This window comes from Macrotis lagotis, chromosome 5 (assembly GCF_037893015.1).
Source record: "Macrotis lagotis isolate mMagLag1 chromosome 5, bilby.v1.9.chrom.fasta, whole genome shotgun sequence".
Taxonomy (NCBI): domain Eukaryota; kingdom Metazoa; phylum Chordata; class Mammalia; order Peramelemorphia; family Peramelidae; genus Macrotis; species Macrotis lagotis.
The window spans coordinates 10,511,720-10,532,340 of record NC_133662.1 but is presented as its reverse complement, the minus strand read 5'-3'; the positions used below and the strand labels follow the sequence as shown (position 1 = coordinate 10,532,340).

Genomic DNA, 20,621 nt, shown 5'->3' with positions numbered 1-20,621 from the left:
AGTGCCAGGAATATTATAGCCAAATTTCAGAAAACAGGGAATTAATAAGAAACAGATTTGAAGAGAACTACAAGGGTCTGAAGGGATAAAGAAACAACAATACAGTCTAAAGAGGTCAGTTTAAGACCATAAATGCACATCATGATCCCCATATACTTGCCTTCTCAAATCTCACATCTAAGAAATAAATTCACAGCATACATTTTACTGCACAACCTTTCCTTTGGCTCACATTTCCCTATCTCTTAACTCCTGCTGCCATCTAGTGGCCTAATTTATAAATCGGACTACATCTGTCTAACTTGCTTTTCACAGAGGAAACTTCAACAGATGCCTGAAATATCAATCAGACATTCAGATCTCAAAGGGTCAGAGATTAAGAGCTGGCAGGGACTTGAGAGATCATAATATAAGCTAAATTCCCTTGTTTTACAGATGAGGAAATAGGACCAGTTATTTGTCTGAGATCACAGAGACAGAAAGTACTACATCCTATTTCAAGGTGCTAAAGATTAAAATAATGAAATATAGAAATAGTAAATGTCAGATGTATTTGAGGAAAATAAAAACACTGCACAATGTTGGTGGAGTTGTGAACTGGTCTAATCATTAAGGGAAATAACATATTATATAAGAAATCACTAAACTATTCACACCATTTGATCCAGCAATACCTGTCATATGTCCTAAGAGGCTGAATGGGGAAAAAAAAAAGTTTAATGTGTAGTAAACTATTCATGAGGCACTTTTTGTGGTATCAAAATACTGGAAATACAATAGATATCCACTGACTACAAAATGGATAAATAAACTGGAGTTACATGAATGTAATGGAATGTTATTGACCTGGAAGGAACAACAAAAATGAAGAATTCAAAGAAATATGAGATTTGTGTGAACTGACAGATAACAATACAGCCTAATGTAACTCAATGATAATAATAATGTAAATGAATTCAACAGAAAACAAGAGGTTCTAGAGCAAACCAATGTCCAATGCTGGTTCCAGCTGATTTTTTTTTTAAAAAGCAATTGGGGTTGAGTGACTTGCCCAGTGTCACAAAGCTATAATGTCAGGCCACATTTGAACTCGGCTCTCTTGACTTCACAGCCTTGGCCCTCCATCTGATATTAAAATATACTTCTCTTAAGACATGGCAAATTACTGGGTAAGGTCATGCTTCTAATCCCTGTCACTGAAGCTAAAGCTCAGCAGTTCTGACCTGCAGTGGGCTGAAACAATCAGGTTTTTGCACAAAGTCCAGCATCATTATGGGAGCTCTAAAATCAGGAGACATCATGTTGCCTAAAGAAGGGAGAACTGGTCCAAGTGAGAAATAGAGCAGTGAGATTGGACCCTGAGTAGCCCTGCTACTCAAGGGATACACAATCCAGGAAAGAAAGAAGAGAGGAAGGGAGGAAGGAAAGCAGGGAGGGATGGAGGAAAGAGAGGAAAGAATAAATTAAAAGTGGTCAAAGACCTTAAAGTATTATCAAAATCTGGCTACGTTCTGTGGTTTAAAACCACCTGCCATAAGTATTTAGATGCCTAGGAAATAAGACACTCAGAACAAAAACATTACTAAAATATTATTGTTTAATAATAAAGATGAGACCCCTCCCCCACAAAAATATAAAACCTCATGAGTAATAAAGTAAGAGAAAAAATGTGTTTCAGTCTGTGTTCTGATACCATCAGCTCTGTCTTGGGTGGATTACACTCTTTATCATAAGTCCATCACAGAAGTTACTTCCATATTTTTCCACAATTGCTGTTGCTGATTGCAATTCCCTCCATCCATTCCTCCCCACTACCATATATTATATTTTCTCTCTCCTTTCATTCTGTCCCTCTTCTAAAATGTGTTGTAGGGTAACTGAGTGTTGCAGTGGACAGAACACCGGCCTGGGGGCTAAGAGGCTCCAAGCCCACATACCACCCCGAGACCAAGCAACCACCTGGCCCCGTTGTCCCGGACTGGTCACCTAATCCCAGCACCTTGCAAAAAGTAAAAAAGAAAATGTGTTCTATATGGCTATTCTCTCCTATGATCTACCCTCTCCTCTATCACCCACATCACCCTCATCTCTTCTTTTTTTCTCTAGATGTCTATACCCTATTGAGTGTGTATGCTGTTTACTCTCTGAGAGATTTTTGATGAGTGAAGGTTCCCCACCTCGCCTTCCCCCTTCCATACCATTACAAAAGCTCACTGCATAAAAAAAAATCTTATTGTATGAAATATCTTAGCCTGTTCTACCTCTCCTCTTACTCCCAGTACATTTCTCTTTTAGTCATTGACTCCATTTTTACAATATATTAAACCTTGAAATTCAGCTCTCTTCTGTGCGTCGTCTATAAAAACTCCTTCTACCTACTCTACTAAATGAGAAAGTTCATAGGAATATTATCAGTATCATTTGTCCATGCAGGAATACATGCAGTTCATCATCATCAAGTCCCTCATAATTTACCCTTCTCCTCTACTCTCTATGATTCACTTGAGTCTTGTACTTCAAGGCCAGACTTTCTGATCAGCTCTGGTTGTTTCAACAGGAACAATTGAAATTCCCATTTCATTGAAAGTTCATCTTTTCCCCGGAAGAGGATGTTTATTTTTGCTGGGTAGTTGATTCTCAGTTGCCCTTAATGTAGTTGCTGCTAAGTCCTATGTGATCCTGCCTGAAGCTCCAAGTTATTTGAATTGTGTCCTTCTGGCTGCTTGTAATATTTTCTCTTTGACTTGGGAGTTCTGGAACTTGGCTATAATATTCCTGGGGGTTATTTTTGTTGGCTCACTTTCTGGGAGAGATCAGTAGATTCTTTCAATTTCTATTTTGCCCTCTGCTTCTAGAATATCAGGGCAATTTTCCTGTAGGAATTCTTTGAAAATGATGTCAAGGCTCTTTTCCTGATCATGACTTTCAGGTAATGCAATGATTTTTAAATTATCTTTCTTGAATCTGATCAGTTTTCCAGATCAGTTTTTTTTTTAGATTTTTTACAAGGCAATGGGGTTAAGTGGCTTGCCCAAGGCCACACAGCTAGGTAATTGTTAAGTGTCTGAGGCCGAATTTGGACTCAGGTCCTCCTGACTACAGGGGCCGGTGCTCTATTCACTGCACCACCTAGCTGCCCCCAGTTATTTTTTCAATGAGAAATTTCACATTTTCACATTTTCTTCTAATTTTGAACTATTGGGTCTTGATTTCTCACAAAGTCATCAACTTCCTTGAGCTCCATTCTACCACTCAGAACAAAAACAACTTAATATTTCTCAGCAAGTTAATGTGGGTGGGGGAAGAAACAGGTCAATAGTGAGAAAAGATATTATAACTTTTTTGTCCATTTTCTAGCACTCTTAATTACTCAAAACTTCATGTATTTTTGTGCATTCCGAAGAAGGAACAGAAATTCAAGATATTGGGCGGCTAGGTGGTGTAGTGGATAAAGCACCGGCCCTGGAGTCAGGAGTACCTGGGTTCAAATCCGATCTCAGACACTTAGTAATTACCTAGCTGTGTGGCCTCGGGCAAGCCACTTAACCCCATTTGCCTTGCAAAAACCTAAAAAAAAAAAATTCAAGATATTGAAGCAATTTCCACCTGATTACTAGTAATCTCTACTCAAAAGCCATTGAGTCTTCAGTCTGGAAATACCAAGGAAATCTGTCAGTGAAAGAGCACTGTACTAAATACTGAGGATACAAAGGCAAACACATGGTTTCTGAGCTCCAGGAGCTATCTAATGGGAGATATAATGCCAAAACCTATAAACATTTAAGATACAGAAGTAATTCAGAATAAAGGAAGAAGTAGATGAGGGAGACTGGTGAAAATCTTTTGGGGGAAGGTGGGATCTGAGATACGGATTCTTGAAGGAAACCACAGAAGCCAGGATAGAAGTGAACAGTAAAAGAAGGAATATGAGACAAGTTAAAGGCACAGGGTCAATGGATGAGGTAAAGTACAAGAACAATAGCAAGAAGGGGAGTAGTGCTGGATCATACAGTATAGAGAAAAGAATTAAATGTAAGACCAGAAAATGTAAGAAAGGGTAAAGTCATAAAGTTCTTTAGAAGCAGAATTTTATAATTGACCCTGGAAGTAATACAATGTCACTAGACTTTACACAAGGAGGTGGGCAGCGTAACCATTTCACCAACCTATATATAGTAAAATCCATTTTGCAAATGAGTAGCAGATGGAGTAGAATGAGGAAGTCATATAGTCCAGGCATGAGATAATAAAGATTTATACCTAATGGTGGTTGGGCTAACAGAGAGAAGGGTATGTATACCAAAGATGTTGTGAAGGCAAAATCAACTAGACTTGCCAACAGAGTGAATATGTGGGATGAATATGAATAAAGAAGAGAAAAATAACATCAAGATGGTATAGATGGAAAAGAAAATGTTACCACAGCAGATATCCATTGTTAGTGCGATGTCAACTGGAGGTTGGCTTGGGGCTGGGTGTGATTGTGGCTTGCAGAACACCAAGGGTTCCTTAAACGTGGAATGAATTCACACAGCTCTTTAACTCAGAAGTGTAACAGTTTACAGCTTATTTTGTGTGTTACTAAAAATGTTTAAGTGAACAAGAGTAAAAAAGTATATTTGGACAGTAGCATGGGCTAGATTTCTCATGGAAATTCACAAAGTTCCTTAAAAAAGAGGCAAGGTAAAGAAAATTAGTTCCTTAAGAAAGTAAACTTAAGGGCAGCTAGGTGGCGCAGTGGATAGAGGATAGGCCCTGGAGTCAGGAGTTAACTGACTTCAAATCCAGGCTCAGACACTTAATAATTACCTAGCTGTGTGACCTTGGGCAAGCCACTTAACCCCATTGCCTTGTAAAAACCTAAAAAAAAAAAAAGTAAAATTAAGAAAAGAGGGGAAGACAGTTGCAAAGTCAAACTTGCAAATGGGCAGGTAAGAACAGAATGTCAGAGAGAAAGGCAAAAGATTTTAAAGGGAACCTAGCATGCTATTTATATTGGGAGGAGTGGGAAGGGCGGTGCTAAAGAGTGATTTACATTTGAATCTGACTGTAGTCAGACAAACAGATTGGTGAGGGGGAAAAGGAAAGGTATTGAGGTGATAGATAACAATAGAATGGAAATCAGACACTCACAGGATTTGCCAATACAAGCACCAATAATATTCCCTCTACATCATTTTCCCTTACTATAAATGGACATGATGTGCTTAAGGATCCAGCAAAGGCAAATGAGGATTGAATCAAAAAGATAAACTAGAGAGAGCAGTGAGACCAAGACCTAGAGGAGAGGACATCCAGAAGTACAAGGTGAGCTAATCTGATGAGGAAGAAAAGACAAGAAGGATCAACAAATTGAAGATGAAAGGAAGTAGTGTTATCAGAAAGGGAAGGGAAATATTAGGGAAACAGTCTGAAATGTTTCAAGGAACCAGAAAAAGAATTTCAAATTGATATTACATGTTAACTAACCATTATTTTGTGCTCTCTTGAAAAAAATAGTAAAAACCTTATATGACGGGAGACAACAAACCACAGGTCTTCTAAACCACTTATTAAAAGCTGTGAGACTAAAACAAATTCATTCATTCCTGATTTTAAGCTCTATCACAAATGTTTTGCATATTTGTCTCCTAGCTTTTAAAAACAAAACACAAAAACTACAAACCCAAAGAAATTTCATTAAAAAAAAACAACACAATTACTGTCTCCATATTTAAGATCTCATTCTCCAACTACCCCAATAAACAAGAGTGGCCATTTTGTGACAGACTGAGGATCCAAGTTTTGTTTTTTTTAAAAATAAGAACAATACTTCAATTCTAAAGGCCTCCTACATGCAACCACAGGCAAAAATGGAATAATGAAATTTTGTAGCTGAAACTAAATCATTCCTTAACCAAAGGAGGAAGCCAGGGTATTCAGCATACCAGGCAGAGGATAAAACACCAAAAAAAACTAGTTAGTAAAAAAGGGAATTTTCCTCTCAACAGCTGCTATTCTGAAAACTCCCCTTTCCTACCTTGGGAAAGAGAGACAAAAGACAAACTTAATAAATATTGTCTTTAAGTATTCATAAATGTCCTAAAGAAATCTTTTATCAGCAAGTTGTCTCTTTATTAAGAGAACAAGATCTGAAGGGAGAGAAAAAGACAATCTTGGAATAAAGGAATAAAAAGTTAACATTGAAGGAAGGTCTTGCTTCTCAGAAACAATACCATTTTTTCCCCTGTTGCTGTCAACAGTTTTTTAAAAATTTTAAGTTTGAAGGCTTGGGAAGGTCTCCAAACTTATTAATTCTTTTCTTCAAAGAAATAGGTAAAGCCATCACATATTTGTACTTTCTTTCCACTTAAAAAATCAAGGAATATTTACACTCCAATTTAGACCCTTAGCCTAGTCAGCTCAGATTACGCATAAAATTATGCACAATTTCATTTTTCCTTCAAAATACTAAAACTATTGGTAAGCTAATCCTGCTGCCCTTTATTTGATATTTAAGCAAAACCTTTCTAAGATTGTTGAGTTAAATTATTTGATATTTATACATCAAAACTCTCCTGCTATACTCATATGAACCTTCTCATTTAATAGAGCAGGTAGAAGGAGCTTTTATAGATGAAGCACAGGAGAAAGCTGAATTTGAAAATATATATTGTGATGTAAAAATGGAGTCAATAGATAAAAGGGAAATGTAATGGGAGAAAGAAAAAGGAGAAGAGGAATAGGCTAAGATATTTCATAAGATTTTTCTTTACTACAATGAGCTATTGCAATGATATGGAAGGGGGGGAAGGCGAGGGGGAATGAGGGAATCTTTGTTCTCATTAGAAGTGGCTAGGAGAAGAAACAGCATATATACTCAATGGGGTATAGGCATCTGGAGTAAGAAGGTGGAGGACAGGGGGAAGGGGGGAAATGTGAGTGGTAGAGGACAGGGTGGACCATGGGGGAGAGTGGTCAGACATAACACACTTTCTTTTTACTTCTTGCAAGGGGCTGGGATAGAGTGTCCTGTCTGGGACCATAGGGCCAGGTGGATTCTGGGCCTAAGGGGTGGTATGCGGGCTCAGGGCCTCTTGGCCCCAGGACCAGGGATCTGTCTGCTGCGCCACTCAGCTACCCCCACAGCAGAGACAAAGTGAAAGGAGAGAGAAAATATAGTACACACTGGTGGAAAAATATGAAAGGAAGGAGCTGCGATCAGCAATGGCAACGGTGGAAAAATATGGAAATAACTTTTGTGATGGACTTATCATAAAGAATGTGATCCACCCACAACACGGTGGTGTTAGAACAAAGACTCAAGCACATTTTTTATTATTATTTTTTTTGGGGGGTGCAGGCAAATGGGGTTGGGTGGCCTGCCTGGAGCCACATAGCAGGGTGATTGTTGGGTGTCTGAGGCCAGATTTGGACCCGGGTGCTCCTGGCTCAAGGGCCAATGCTCTATCCGCCACCCAGCCACCCCTACTATTATTACTATTTTATTTTATTTTGGGTCTTTTTTTTTTTTTGGTTTTTGCAGGGCAGTGGGGTTCGGGTGGCTTGCATGTCACATGGCTGGGTGACTGTTTGGGTGCATGGGGCTGGATATGGGCTCGGGTGCTCCTGGCTCCAGGGCTGGTGCTCCGTCCATTGCACCACCTGGCCATACCTACAATTATTACTATTTTTTTAATTTTTTCTTTCCCCTTTACTTTATCACTCAAGCGAGTCTATATTTTATGCGGAGAAGGGATATTTCATTTACTCTTAAATAAGAATATTTTATTAATATATAAAAAACATTTGTACAAAATGAGAATAATTAAATTAATAAAAATTAAATAATTAGTAACAATTAAATAATCAAATAATAATAAAATATTAAGTAATCAATTAAATAATTAAATGATTGGAAAAATATGGAAGTTAACTTTTGTGATGGACTTATCCTAAAGAATGTGATCCACCCATGACACACAGAGCTGGAGGTGTTGGAACACAGACTAAGGCACGTTTTTTTAATTTTTATTATTTTCTGGGGGGTGTTGCAGGGCAAATGGGACTGGGTGGCTTGCCTGGGGCCACACAGCTGGGTGATTGTTGAGTGTCTGAGGCCGGATTTGGACCTGGATGCTTCTGGCTCAAGGGCCAGGGATCTGTCTGTCACCCGGCTGCCCCTACCATATTATTATTATTATTACTATTTTACTTTATTTTGCATCTTTTTTGGGGGGGGTTGTAGGGCAATAGGGTCATACAGCTGGGTGATTTTTGGAAGTCTGGGGCCAGATTTGAGCTCAGGTGCTCCAGGCTCCAGGGCTGGTGCTCCATCCACTGCACCACCTGGCCATACCTCCTCCTCCTCCTATTAACTTTTTAATTTTAATTTTTCTCTCCCTTTTACTTTATCATTTATGTGGGTCTATATTTTCTTGGGGGGAGGGGTATTATATTTACTCTTAAGGATATTTTAGTAATGTATAAAAAACATTATTTGTACAAAGTAAGAATAAATAAGTAAAAAAAAAATGAAAACAGGATAAAACAACTGCTTCACATTAGTTTTGAAGATCCTGAGAAATAAGGATTTAAAGAGTCCAAAAATAAACTATTGTTTAAATGTCAAAAAAAAAAAAAAACCAAAAAACAAACTCTCCTGCTACACAGTACAAAAGTAACTATATCATCTAGTAGGAAGGGTGCTTTCTCAGGCAGCATGAATTTTGCATTTATGTTTGCACAAAAAGGTGTGTTCTCATGGGGTTCTGAGTCCTCTTCTTCCTCCAACACACTTCCATATGTTCCCTATGTCCTCAGTTCTGGCACAGATGATAAATTTCACGGCTATAGACTTTCAGCAGCCACAAGGACTACTGAGTTAATAATTCCTTGAAGGTGTCATACATTATAAATAACTGAAGTCAGTCCTTTAAAAAGATATAGAGAGACAGAGGAAAAAGAACTACCTCACCTCTTAGAGAGAAATGAACAGAGCAGCAGATGCAGATCCACCCACCAAGAAAAGCCTGGGTTCCCTGGAGAGGGCAGTTCACCCAGGTATGCTCCTAGAGAAGGAAAATTTCAAAAAGCATTTTGGGATTTGCTGGACCCCAAAAGGTCAACATAAATCAACAGTGTGGATCAAGATGTTAGATTCCATCAAGAGAGACAAAGTATCCAATAATTATCCTACTATAATCCATCTTGTTAGTATGTTACATTCTGGGCCCTACATTTTAGGAAGGTCATTAGTAAACTGGGGTACAGCTAGATGGCATACTAGATAGTGTTGAGTCTTAAGTCAGGAAGCTCAAATCTGGCCTCAGACATCTACTGGCTGTGTGATACTGGGCAAGTCACATTACCCTGCTCGCCTCAGTTACCCATTTGTAAAATGAGCAGGAGAAGGAATCCAGTATCTCTGCCAAGAAAATTTCAAATCAGGTCACAGAGTCATACACAACTGAAATGACTGAACAACCACAATTGGTAAAGTGGAGATTACCAGGAAGAGAACTGGGATTCTGATCATACCTTCAGTTCATACTGATGATATTTGTCCTTAATTCTCAAAGAAGACCAGGGCATTGCACATGAATTGGATTTTAGTGAGGTGATGCTGTGCTAAGTCACCAGCCTCACTTTCTCATCTGGAGTTATCTGGGTCCAGTGGACAGATATGAGTCAGGATGATTGGAGATAGCCCTGGATATGAGGCAATCAAGGTTAAGTGTCTTGCCCCAAGTCATACAGCTAATAAGGATCAAATGTCTGAGGTTGGATTTGAACTCCCATTCTCCTGATTCCAAGGCCTGTGCTCTATTGACTAGGAATGTTTAGCCTAGAGAAAACTCAAAGAGGACACAACAGCTATCTCCAAGTATTGAAAGAGGAATAGCTTTGTCCTGCTTGGGTTCAGAAGACAGAACTATTAATAACAATTAGTAATTGTTCTAACAATTAAAACAATAAAAACTGAAGAGACATATCTAAGTTAGGTAAAAGGGAAATTTCCTATAGATTTATCTAAGGGGCAGCTAGGTGGTGCAGTGGATAGAGCACTGGCCCTGGAGTCAGGAGTACCTGGGTTCAAATCCGGCCTCAGACATTTAATAATTACCTGGCCGGGTGGCCTTGGGCAAGCCACTTAACCCCATTTGCCTTGCAAAAAAAAAAAAAAAAAGAATAGATTTATCCAAATGTGTAACTGGCTGCTCCTTGGGATGCAGTGGATTCCCCTCACTAGAGGTGCTAAAACACTTGGTCAGGGATACTGTAGAGGGGATTCTTGTTCAGCTGTATTAAAAATTATTGAGGGTCCTTCTAACTCTGAAATTCAATGATCCTAAGGCTTAAACCACTAGAACATAAGAATTGTTTTACTGTTTATGTATTCATGCATGTTAAGTCCTTTGCATTTTCTGTCAAGTTAAATATAACTTGTTCTGCATTTGATGTTTTATTTGCCTGAGTGTTTGCATGAGTTAGGACCCTTTTCATTTAAAAAGAAAAAAAGCTCTGAGTGAGTGAGTGTGTGTGTGTTTGTGTGTCTATATGTGTGTGTGTTTGAGAGAGAGAGAGAAAATCTAGATATAAGTGAAATTCTGACATTCTTTGGAGAAACCTTCAAAGGATATAATTAATAAAAACTACTCAAGATTAAATGTGATATACAATATACTGAGGGGTCCAGATCTGGGCCACAGAAGCATGTTGTTGAAATAAAGCAATCTGGACTGAAAACTGTTATCCCTTTTCTCTCTCTCTCATTTAACTGAGATCTGATGGCTTCTTTCAATCTGGCAAAAATAAGCTAAGGTCCCCTGATCCCCAAAGTCTTTCCTTGAGCTTTCATATTTGATTTTAGCTACTGTCCATCTCATCTTCAATGCTAATGGCCCTGAAAAGCTGCCAAAATTGGATGCCTCCATTTTCTCTTGCAAGAGAGCTGTTTCTACCCACTTCATAGAAATTTTTCTTTCAAAGATCAAGAATAATTTCTCATTTTCAAATCCAAAGATGATTTTTTTTTTTAGGTTTTTGTAAGGCAAATGGGGTTAAGTGGCTTGCCCAAGGCCACATGGCCAGGTAATTATTAAGTGTCTGAGCCCGGATTTGAACCCAGGTACTCCTGACTCCAGGGTCGGTGCTCTATCCACTGTGCCACCTAGCTGTCCCAAAGATGATTTTTTAAAATAGATTTTGATATTCATTATCACTCCCCTACTACTAGATATACTTCAGAGAAACCACATTATAGTGCTTTTCCTTCTATTCCTCCTTTGGGGGAAACAGTGTGGAATAGAGAACTGTAATTCAGTGATGCACGTTAAGTCACTGCTAACTTCTGTTTATAGATTTACACTGTGTATGTGTGTGTGTGTGTGTGTGTGTATTATAAGATCACATCAGGCTTCTTGATGAGCTTTCCAAAGGAGTAACAACATGAAAGCAATGTTTTAGGAGGATTATTCTGATAGTAGCATATAGATTAGCCTTGAGAGTTAAGGGTTTTATGTTAAAACATGATTGTACATATGTAACCAATAAATTATTTTCTGTTATGGGAAAGGAGGGAGAGAAGAGAGGCAGAAAAATGTGGTACACAAAATCTTATAAAAAATTAACATAGAGTGTCAAGGACTAAAAGTAAGGAGGGCAACCAGAAAGCTACTGCAATAGCAGAGGTAATAAGGTCTAAGCTACAGAGCTAGATAGCAATGCGAACACAGAAAGGTGAATCAAAAACATACAATCATTTTTCAAAATATACTAATCATATTATCAAAGGATTCACAAAATTATAGGATGTGAAATTCTAAAATATACATCCTTTTCGATGTTCCACTCCCCCTAATCCTTCCTATCCATCAAAAAATCACAAATAACTCCAAAAACCACACAAATTATAGATGAATGCTCATTTGAGAGATAGGGAAGAAAGAAAAGTCTAATGATCAAAGAAACTCTAATGAAGTAGGAAAGGGGACAAATAAGATGCAGGGATATAGCTACTACTTTAGTGACCCCCAAAGTGTTTCAAAAGTCCCTTAAATGGAGAGTTCAGTAAAAGTAAAGGACAAGGGGTGGCTAGGTGGCGTAGTGGATAGAGCACCGGCCCTGGAGTCAGGAGTACCTGGGTTCAAATCCGGTCTCAGACACTTAATAATTACCTAGCCGTGTGGCCTTGGGCAAGCCACTTAACCCCGTTTGCCTCGCAAAAACCTGAAAAAAAAAAAAAAGTAAAGGACATATCTAGGGGTAGCTGATAAACTGGGGCAGAAATGTGGATATGAAATCTACTGAGGGAAACTAGATTAAATCCAATTAACCTTAAGAAGAAAGGAGATAAGAAAATCCTATAGATTTCAGCTGGTTCATTTCTCATCATGCCTTTAGCATTTTTCTGAAGAGAGTATGACATTCTAGTGACTTATTGGGAGTACCAGCACTGTTTCCTCACCCTAATCCCTAATGAGAAGCTTTTTTTTTCAGTGCACTGAGGCTATATGTGAGAGGCAAAATTACAGAGACTACCCTGAACTTCAGTCAAACAGCTCAGTCAGATAGTATTTATTAAGTACATACTATACATCAGGTAGGTGCTGTGAGATAAAAATACTAAATGATCTCATTATGTTCCAAAACCAGCATGAACTGGGGAGCATTTATATAGCACCTGCTGTTTGCCAGATCCTATACTGGTACTTTCATCACTATCTCCAAGCTATCCTAGCTTCCTTGGAAAGGTTTTCCTCTTTTTCTCTTGTGTTTGTGTTCATGCTACTTAACACAGGGTCAAGCACATACTATGTGCTTAATATACATTTGCTGCCTCATCTGACTTGAACGGCAAAACTCAGGTCCCATGTCACCTTTTTGCCCATTGAAGTAGGAGGCTGGTAAATGTATTCAAAAAAACTAGTTTGAACTCCAGACAAAGCAGGGGGTATATCTGGACCTATTTAAAGGAAACATTTTACAAGTAGGAAGACATCTTGGGTGGTTTAACAATGGTTTAATCAGTGTGAAGCCTGACGTTCTACCTGCTAGTAGCCAGCATCCTGTCCTCTCAAAACTACAGTCATAACTCAAATGTTTATAGCTTAAGTTATACCTCCTCCTCATAGTTAAAAAACATTAAGATAGAAACAAGGAGAAAGAAAATGGCCAATATATTTTATGAGACACATACTTAATTGGGATCCAACCACTGAGCTTGTTTTCCTGCAACCTGTTAGGGGTCTTCCAGCACCATACAAAAAACCCAAGATCTTCATGTTCCACCAATTGTCACTTTTCCTTCTTAGAAACCCATATAATGGTACTGAATTCTCCTTGCCTACTAAACTTAGGATGGGCACCTACTCAAGACTCCTAGGTCTCCTTGAGCAGAGTCCCTCCAGCCCACAGGGCTACTCAGATACCCTCATACCAGGTTAAGTGTGAAAGGATTGATGAACTTTACACATATACAAGAAACACACTCCTGCCCACTTCTCCTGGATGCCTTCCTCAAGGTACGTATCAGCAGAACATACTGACCCACATGGAGAAGACAGACAACCAAGGGGCCAAGATGCCCACTTGGCTGTGCCCCCTTGCTATAATTACAGTCCTCCCTGCTTCTCCTCAGGTCTCATGTAATATAAGCCTTCTGCTTTAGCAGAACTAACATTGCTTAGTATCACCCAGAGTGGCAAAGTCTCTTCCACTTAAATAATTTGGAACCCAGATGTGCAATATGGAAATATAGGATCCTGCTGCCTCCCAGAATTGGCTCTACCATCATAATGAGACTTGGGAGCGTCAGAAAATGAGAGCCCTGGGCTGAAAAGAACAGGTAGACAAAACACAGGGAAAAGAATCTTTTTTTTTTAAGTTTATAGGATCAATCCAATAAATCAAATGTGTATTAAATACCTTTTATATGCTAGGCATTGTGGTAAGAGAGCAAGGATAGAAAGACAAAAAACCAAAACTGTTCTAAACCTCAAGTATCTATTTTGGAAAGTCTGGGGGTGATAAAAGAGAAGAAAACACAAGATGAAGAAAGAAGAAACGACACAAACAACTGAGATTGGGAGAGAGAAAAGTCTGAAAAGATTTTAAGGATGTGGGAATCAAGGGATTCTTGCTCAGGCTTGGGTTCTCTCAGATGACTTCTAAATCCACAAGTTCACAGACTCAGAAATGGAAGACAGCAGGAATACTTATATTTTTTCATGTCATGGATCCCTTTTGTCATCTGATGAAACCTAAAGTTGTTTCTTATTGTTTGTAATATTATTAAATTAACTAATGGAAACCAATTAAATGAATTAAGAAATATTTTATTTTCTATCCAAGGTTACAAGGCCTCCAGAAATCTATTCATGTATCACCAAGTAGGATCTATGAACCCCAAGATAAGAACTCTTGTTTGAGGTCATCTAATTCCACCCCTTCATTTTTACATATGAGGAAACTGAGGTCCAAAAGACTAAAAAAATCCAATGAAGAACCCAGAGGTAGTGAGTGCAAGAGCTGAGATTTGAACTCTGATATTTTGACCTTTCAAATTCCATGCCCTTTCCAATATACTATATTACCTCTTTAACTCAGATTCTGTTCTTTCACCTTCTTTTCTCTTCTCTCTTGCCCCTTTGATGATTGTTCTCTTTCCACCAGCTTCAACTATCCGTTTCTATGCAGATACTGCCCAAGTCTCTAATTCTGATTACTTTTTCTGAGGTTGAGACCCATAATGCTTACTTCCTATTAGGTATTTTTACTTAAAGGCACTGAAAACACAATAAGCCCCAAATTAAACTTCTTATCTCAGGTTTGGTAAAAAGGAAACACAGGAAGACATAGAGGAAAGTGCTGTTATTAGAGTACTGTTCCTCCCTCCCATACTTACTAGCTTTGTAATTCCAGGTATGTCATTTAGCCTGTTTAAACATTAATTTCTTATTTATATAAATAGCATAAAGATAATGTCAGCACCTGCTCCCCAGGATTATAGTGAGGCTCAAATGAGAAGCAAATAAACACATTTTAAAGTACATAAATGATTTTTATCATTATCATTTCTCCCTAACCTCCTTTGGACGTTGCTATTTTTATCTGAGGCAACACTAATCACTTAGGTTCACATGTTCATAACCTTGGAATTGTCTTTTATATCTGACCATTTACCAGATCATCTTGATTTCACCCAGCAGAATCTTTAAAAACTGTCTTTTTATTTCCATTCTTTCCACCATTACTCCAGGATAAGATCCACCATGCTTATAATCACAATAATCTTTGTATACCAAAGTAATCTTTCTTATTTATAGATCTGATATCACTCTTTTCTCAAATATTTTCAGAGTCACTCACTATTATTTGAATAAAGTTCAAATTCTTTTGCCTAACATTCAAGGATCTCTAAAAACTCAACATGCCAGTTTTCTACAGTCTTATTCTCTTAACTAAACTGGACCATTGTCTGCTCCACCTTTATGCATGCTGTTACCAACAAATGGAATGTCCTCTTCCCTCTCTACTACTTCTTCTATGAAAACTTCCCTAGTTCCATTACTTCCATCACAACCTCATTCCATAGATCTCACATAGCACTTTGTTTTGAGTTTTGCAACTCTCTATTTCATTTATTATACAATACCATATATTATAGTAATCTAAATTCTTGTCTTCTCCTCTTCTTCTACTTTAAGCTTTATGAAGGCAAGGACTGTCTTATTTAAAACTTTCTAACTCCATATGGAAGGTATTTAATAACCTGTCTGGTGAATGAATAAAATCCTGGAACAGCGTCTGTTTCAAATTAGGTATCACTTTTGAAGACCATTAGAATGAGTACCACTTGAGTACTAAGAATTCTTCTACCTTGTTGTCTGTCAATGTCCACTGGCCCTCGGCATTCTGCTTGAAAACACAGTGGTTTCGAGAAATCATCAATGGACAAATTTTAGAAAGCAGCTGATATGTGACATCAAATCCTCGACCAACTGTCACCTACAAAGACAATGAAAATGAGGGGCAAAATTAAATAACATATGAAAAGAAAAAATGTTTGCAATAATACTAACAAGGGATATTTAAAACATTTTACCAGGAGAATCAGAATTATTTTTAGGATAACTATGCATGTTCCCTAGGCAACTTTACCAGTTCCCACCTTTTCCTATTCTTCCAAAGATCATTAATTGTTGATCATTCCAACATATGCCAGATAAAAATAAAAATGAAAATAAAACCAAAAACAGGAAGAACTTCAATTTTGAAAAAATATAGAATATTTTGTCTGTAACTTCAATTGATTTTATATTGTTAAATGTCATAGTTTATAGATTGCTTTTTATTCTGCTTGTATGATTTTGTTATTGATTACATGTATAATAAAATATTCATTTCTAGAATGTTTTCTACACAACCACCCTATGAAGTAGGTAATATAAGCATTATAAGCACCATTTTTTATAATTTTTTTATAATTTTATATTTATTTATAAGCACCATCTTTTAAAAATCACTTATATTTTCTACTATTTCCTTCCCCTGACCTTTCAAGAAAGGCAGCTTTGACAACAAATCATTTAAAAAGAAAAAAGTGTTCTACAAACCTTAATCATAGTGTAAGGGATTGCAAATGAAAAGCAATAACCCACACAGAGTTAGTTTTAAAGGTCCAGAGTCCTTAGGAGTTGACCTTACTTATATGTCATCTGAGATATAAAGCAGGGAAATAAAAAGGCCATATTCATGATGGTTTTTACCTATCGACAGTCAAGATAAACCACACACACACACACACATACACACACAAAAGAAACAGAAGATGGAATATTCCACAAAGGGAATTTTGATTGTTATAAATGTCAGTTTTGGTTGCTATAGTTTTGTACCATTATGCTTTGACTATGTTTGTTGTTCTGCCCATTAACATTATTATAGTTATTATATAAGACACACACATGTATAAATTATATATTATTAATATATTATCAATATATTATATTAAGATAACAACAATTTTATATGGATATATATTCCTTATTCTGCTTCCAGTATTTCAGACTTTCTATCAGTTTACATAAGTATATATATATATATGTATATATGTATATACACACACATACACATTTATAAATATAAATGTTTCTTCAAATATATATTTTATAATTAATTTTATTTCTATTCAGAATTTAAACTGCTGCACCACCACCCCCAATACAAAAAGAACATTTTCATATAAACAGCAAGATCAGAAAGTTTATTTTGCTTGTACTCCCTTCCTGGTGTTCTCCTACTTCTTAATTCTCTCCCTCTCTTTCCCCTCTTAAACCCTCAGAAGAGAACTAGTTTGATCCCTCAGTTATCCTTGCTGCTTAAATTGAATTCAATGATCACTCTTTGAGGAATTAAGATTCTGAAGTCTCTTCTCCCTTTAGAACTACAGTATCATACAACTTTTTCCACCTGTTCAAACAGACTTATTTTCTAGGTTTCCCTGGAATTCTTATGTCTATATTTCAGAGTTCATATTCAGTTCTTGTCTTTTCATCAGAAATGTATGCTCATTCACCAAACAGTTATTAATACTTTATTCCATTAAAGGTATAATTTTCCTTTTGTATTATACTTAACTTTGTAGGGTAATATTCTTGGTTCTAAGACCATTGTCTTTCCTTTTAGAATACTATATTACACCACTACTGGGTCTATACCTTGAAGAGATGATGAAAAAGGGTAAAAACATCGCTTGTACAAAAATATTCATAGCAGTCCTGTTTGTGGTGGCAAAGAATTGGAAATCAAGTAAATGTCCTTCAGTTGGGGCATGGCTTAGCAAACTGTGGTATATGTATGTCATGGAACACTATTGTTCTATTAGAAACAAGGAGGGAAGCCTGGAGGGATTTGCATGAACTGATGCAGAGTGAGATGAGCAGAAGCAGAAAAACATTGTACACCCTAACAGCAACATGGGGGTGATGATCAACCTTGATGGACTCACTCATTCCATCAGTGCAACAATCAGGGACAATTTGGGGCTCTCTACAATGGAGAAAACCATCTGTATCCAGAGAAACAACTGAACAAAGACCAAGGACTATTATCTTAAATTCAGAAAAAATAACTGATATATTATTGTCTTATCTTGCTATCTCTTATACTCTATGCTTCTTCCTTAAGGATATGATTTCTCTCTCATCACTCTCAATTTGGATCAATGTATACCATGGAAACAATGTAAAGACTAACAAATTGCCTTCTGTAGGGGGTGAGGGGAGGGAAGTAAGATTAGGGGGAAAATTATGAAACTCAAAATAAATAAAATCTTTAATTAAAAAACAAAAACAACAACAACAAAGAATACTATATACAAAATCCCTTTTTTATAGTAAAAACAGCCAGGTTTTACAGATTCTGACTTAAGTTTCTTGGTACCTGAATTCCTTACTAGATTCTTATGGTATTTTTTAATTTGATGTGGGAGTTCCGGATTTTGGTTTTGACATTTCCAGGACTTTTCTTGAGGGATTTCTTTCTGGAAATGATTTCAAAATTTTTTTCTTTACTTTGTACTATGATTCTAATAAATCTGGGCAAGTTTCATTTGTGATTTTCTGAAACACAGAGTCCTAGAATTCCTAAATTATCTCTCTTAGACCCATTTCCCAGGTCAGTTGTTTTTGACTCTGTTGTAAGATGAAGTCAGTGATTTCTTTTAAAATAAATTTTAGTGTTATTTTTCGCTTTTACATCACCTAAATTTCCCCATGTTTCCACTTCATCTTTCAGAAAATCATTCACAACAAATAATTATTTTATAAAAGAAAATCTCAACAAAACCAATCAACTTGTTGAAAAAAAATTGACAATACATGTAATTTCACATCCCTGAGATAAGCTTCCATCCAAAATATATACTGCAAAATAGTGGGGGGAAATATACTTTCATCTTTTTTCTTTGCGGACAATCTTGTTTTTTGTAATTTCCCAATAATTATTTTCAAATGCTGTGTGGTTATATTATGTTCTTCCATTTACATTGTTGAAGTCATTGTGTGTATTATTTTCTTGATTCAACTAACTTCACTTTGTATTCAGTCAAATAAATCTTTCAAGGTTTCTTTGCAGTCTTCAATATTCATTGTTAAGAAAAAGCAAAATAAAATTCTATTATACAATTTGGTTAGTCAGTCCCTAGTCATTGTGCATCTACTTTGTTAGTTCCTTATAACCACATAAATATTTTGGTTTATTTGGAACTTTCTATCAGTGATGGATATATGCCTAGCAATGGAATTTGAGTGAAAAAAGTCACTTTATTTCCATAATTCCAGACTCTTTACAAAATGCTTGTACCAATTCATATCTATTAATAATGAGTTAGTCCTTGTAATAAGGCAGAAGAGAAAGTTATTTGCCAGGTATGAGAAAAAATCTTGGCAGTTGTTTTAGTCATTGGGATCATTCTTTTATATGGTAGTTAAAGTATGCAAGTTTAAATACTTCCACTCTCTACTGGAAAGTGAATGGCTTTTAGTTACATGTATTTCTATCAGTTGTCTATTCTGGATAGCACTCCCCTGATCAGGGGTTCTTGATTCACAGATTCCCGACCCCACCCCCAGTGGCCACTCACACTTTATTTCTCATCCTAGATGAATTAATCTTGCTCACAGGAAAACTTCAATTTTATGCATTCAAAAAACTGTATATTTGTCTTTTGTACCTGCTTTTATGCCTTGTCTGGTTAAAGGCACCTTACTGAAAAGCTGGTAAAGTTGTTATCTATTTCTCTATTTTAAGATCTTTACTATCTTGCTGTTAAGTAACACAAGAACTAAGGCATTGAAAATAATAGTTAGGGGGCGGCTAGGTGGCGCACTAGACAGAGCACTGGCCTTGGAGTCAGAGCACTGGCCTTGGAGTCAGGAGTACCTGGGTTCAAATCCGACCTCAGACACTTAGTAATTACCTAGCTGTGTGGCCTTGGGCAAGCCACTTAACCCCATTGCCTTGAAAAATCTAAAAAAAACATAGTTAAAAAAAATCACTGCAGAAGACTGACAAGAATGAATCAGGGGGCAGCTAGGTGGTGCAGTGAATAGAGCACTGGCTCTGGAGTCAGGAGGACCTGAACTGAAATCCAACCTCAGACACTTAATAATTGCCTAGCTGTGTGACCTTCGGTAAGTTGCTTAACCCATTGCCTTAATAAAGAAAACAAATTTTAAAAATGAAAAAAAAAAATGAATCAGAAATAACTGAACTTAACTATCTGATAAACCACTCACAATTTTTTTTGGAAAAAAAATTCCCTATATAACAGAATCTTCTAGAAAAAAATTGAAAGCAGTCTGGTAGAAATTCGGTTTAGACCAACATCTTATGCTGTATTCCACAATAGCTGGAATGTGAACATAGCTCACCCAACTGCAAGTTAAGCACTCTTTCCACTCAATGTTATCTAAAATGAAATATTATTTAGCATAGTGCCTGACATTATAAAATAATAATGATAACTGACATAATGAGGGCTAACATTTATATAAAGCTTACTCAGTGCAAGACACATTGTACCTTTAAGTCCTTTACAAAAATTTCACTTGAGACTCACAATCACCCTAGCAGTA

At 36.9% G+C, this 20,621-nt stretch overlaps 1 protein-coding gene across 3 annotated transcripts in view; it reads right to left on the bottom strand.

The window, feature by feature from the left end:
• Window positions 1-20,621, bottom strand: part of CMTR1 (cap methyltransferase 1) — a 191,556-nt gene that overhangs the window by 143,895 nt on the left and 27,040 nt on the right. For all 3 annotated transcript variants that reach the window (XM_074236832.1, XM_074236831.1, XM_074236836.1), the window contains exon 2: window positions 15,862-15,990. In XM_074236832.1, coding sequence (XP_074092933.1) covers window positions 15,862-15,990 — 129 coding nt within the window. The remainder of the gene's footprint in view (window positions 1-15,861; window positions 15,991-20,621) is intronic.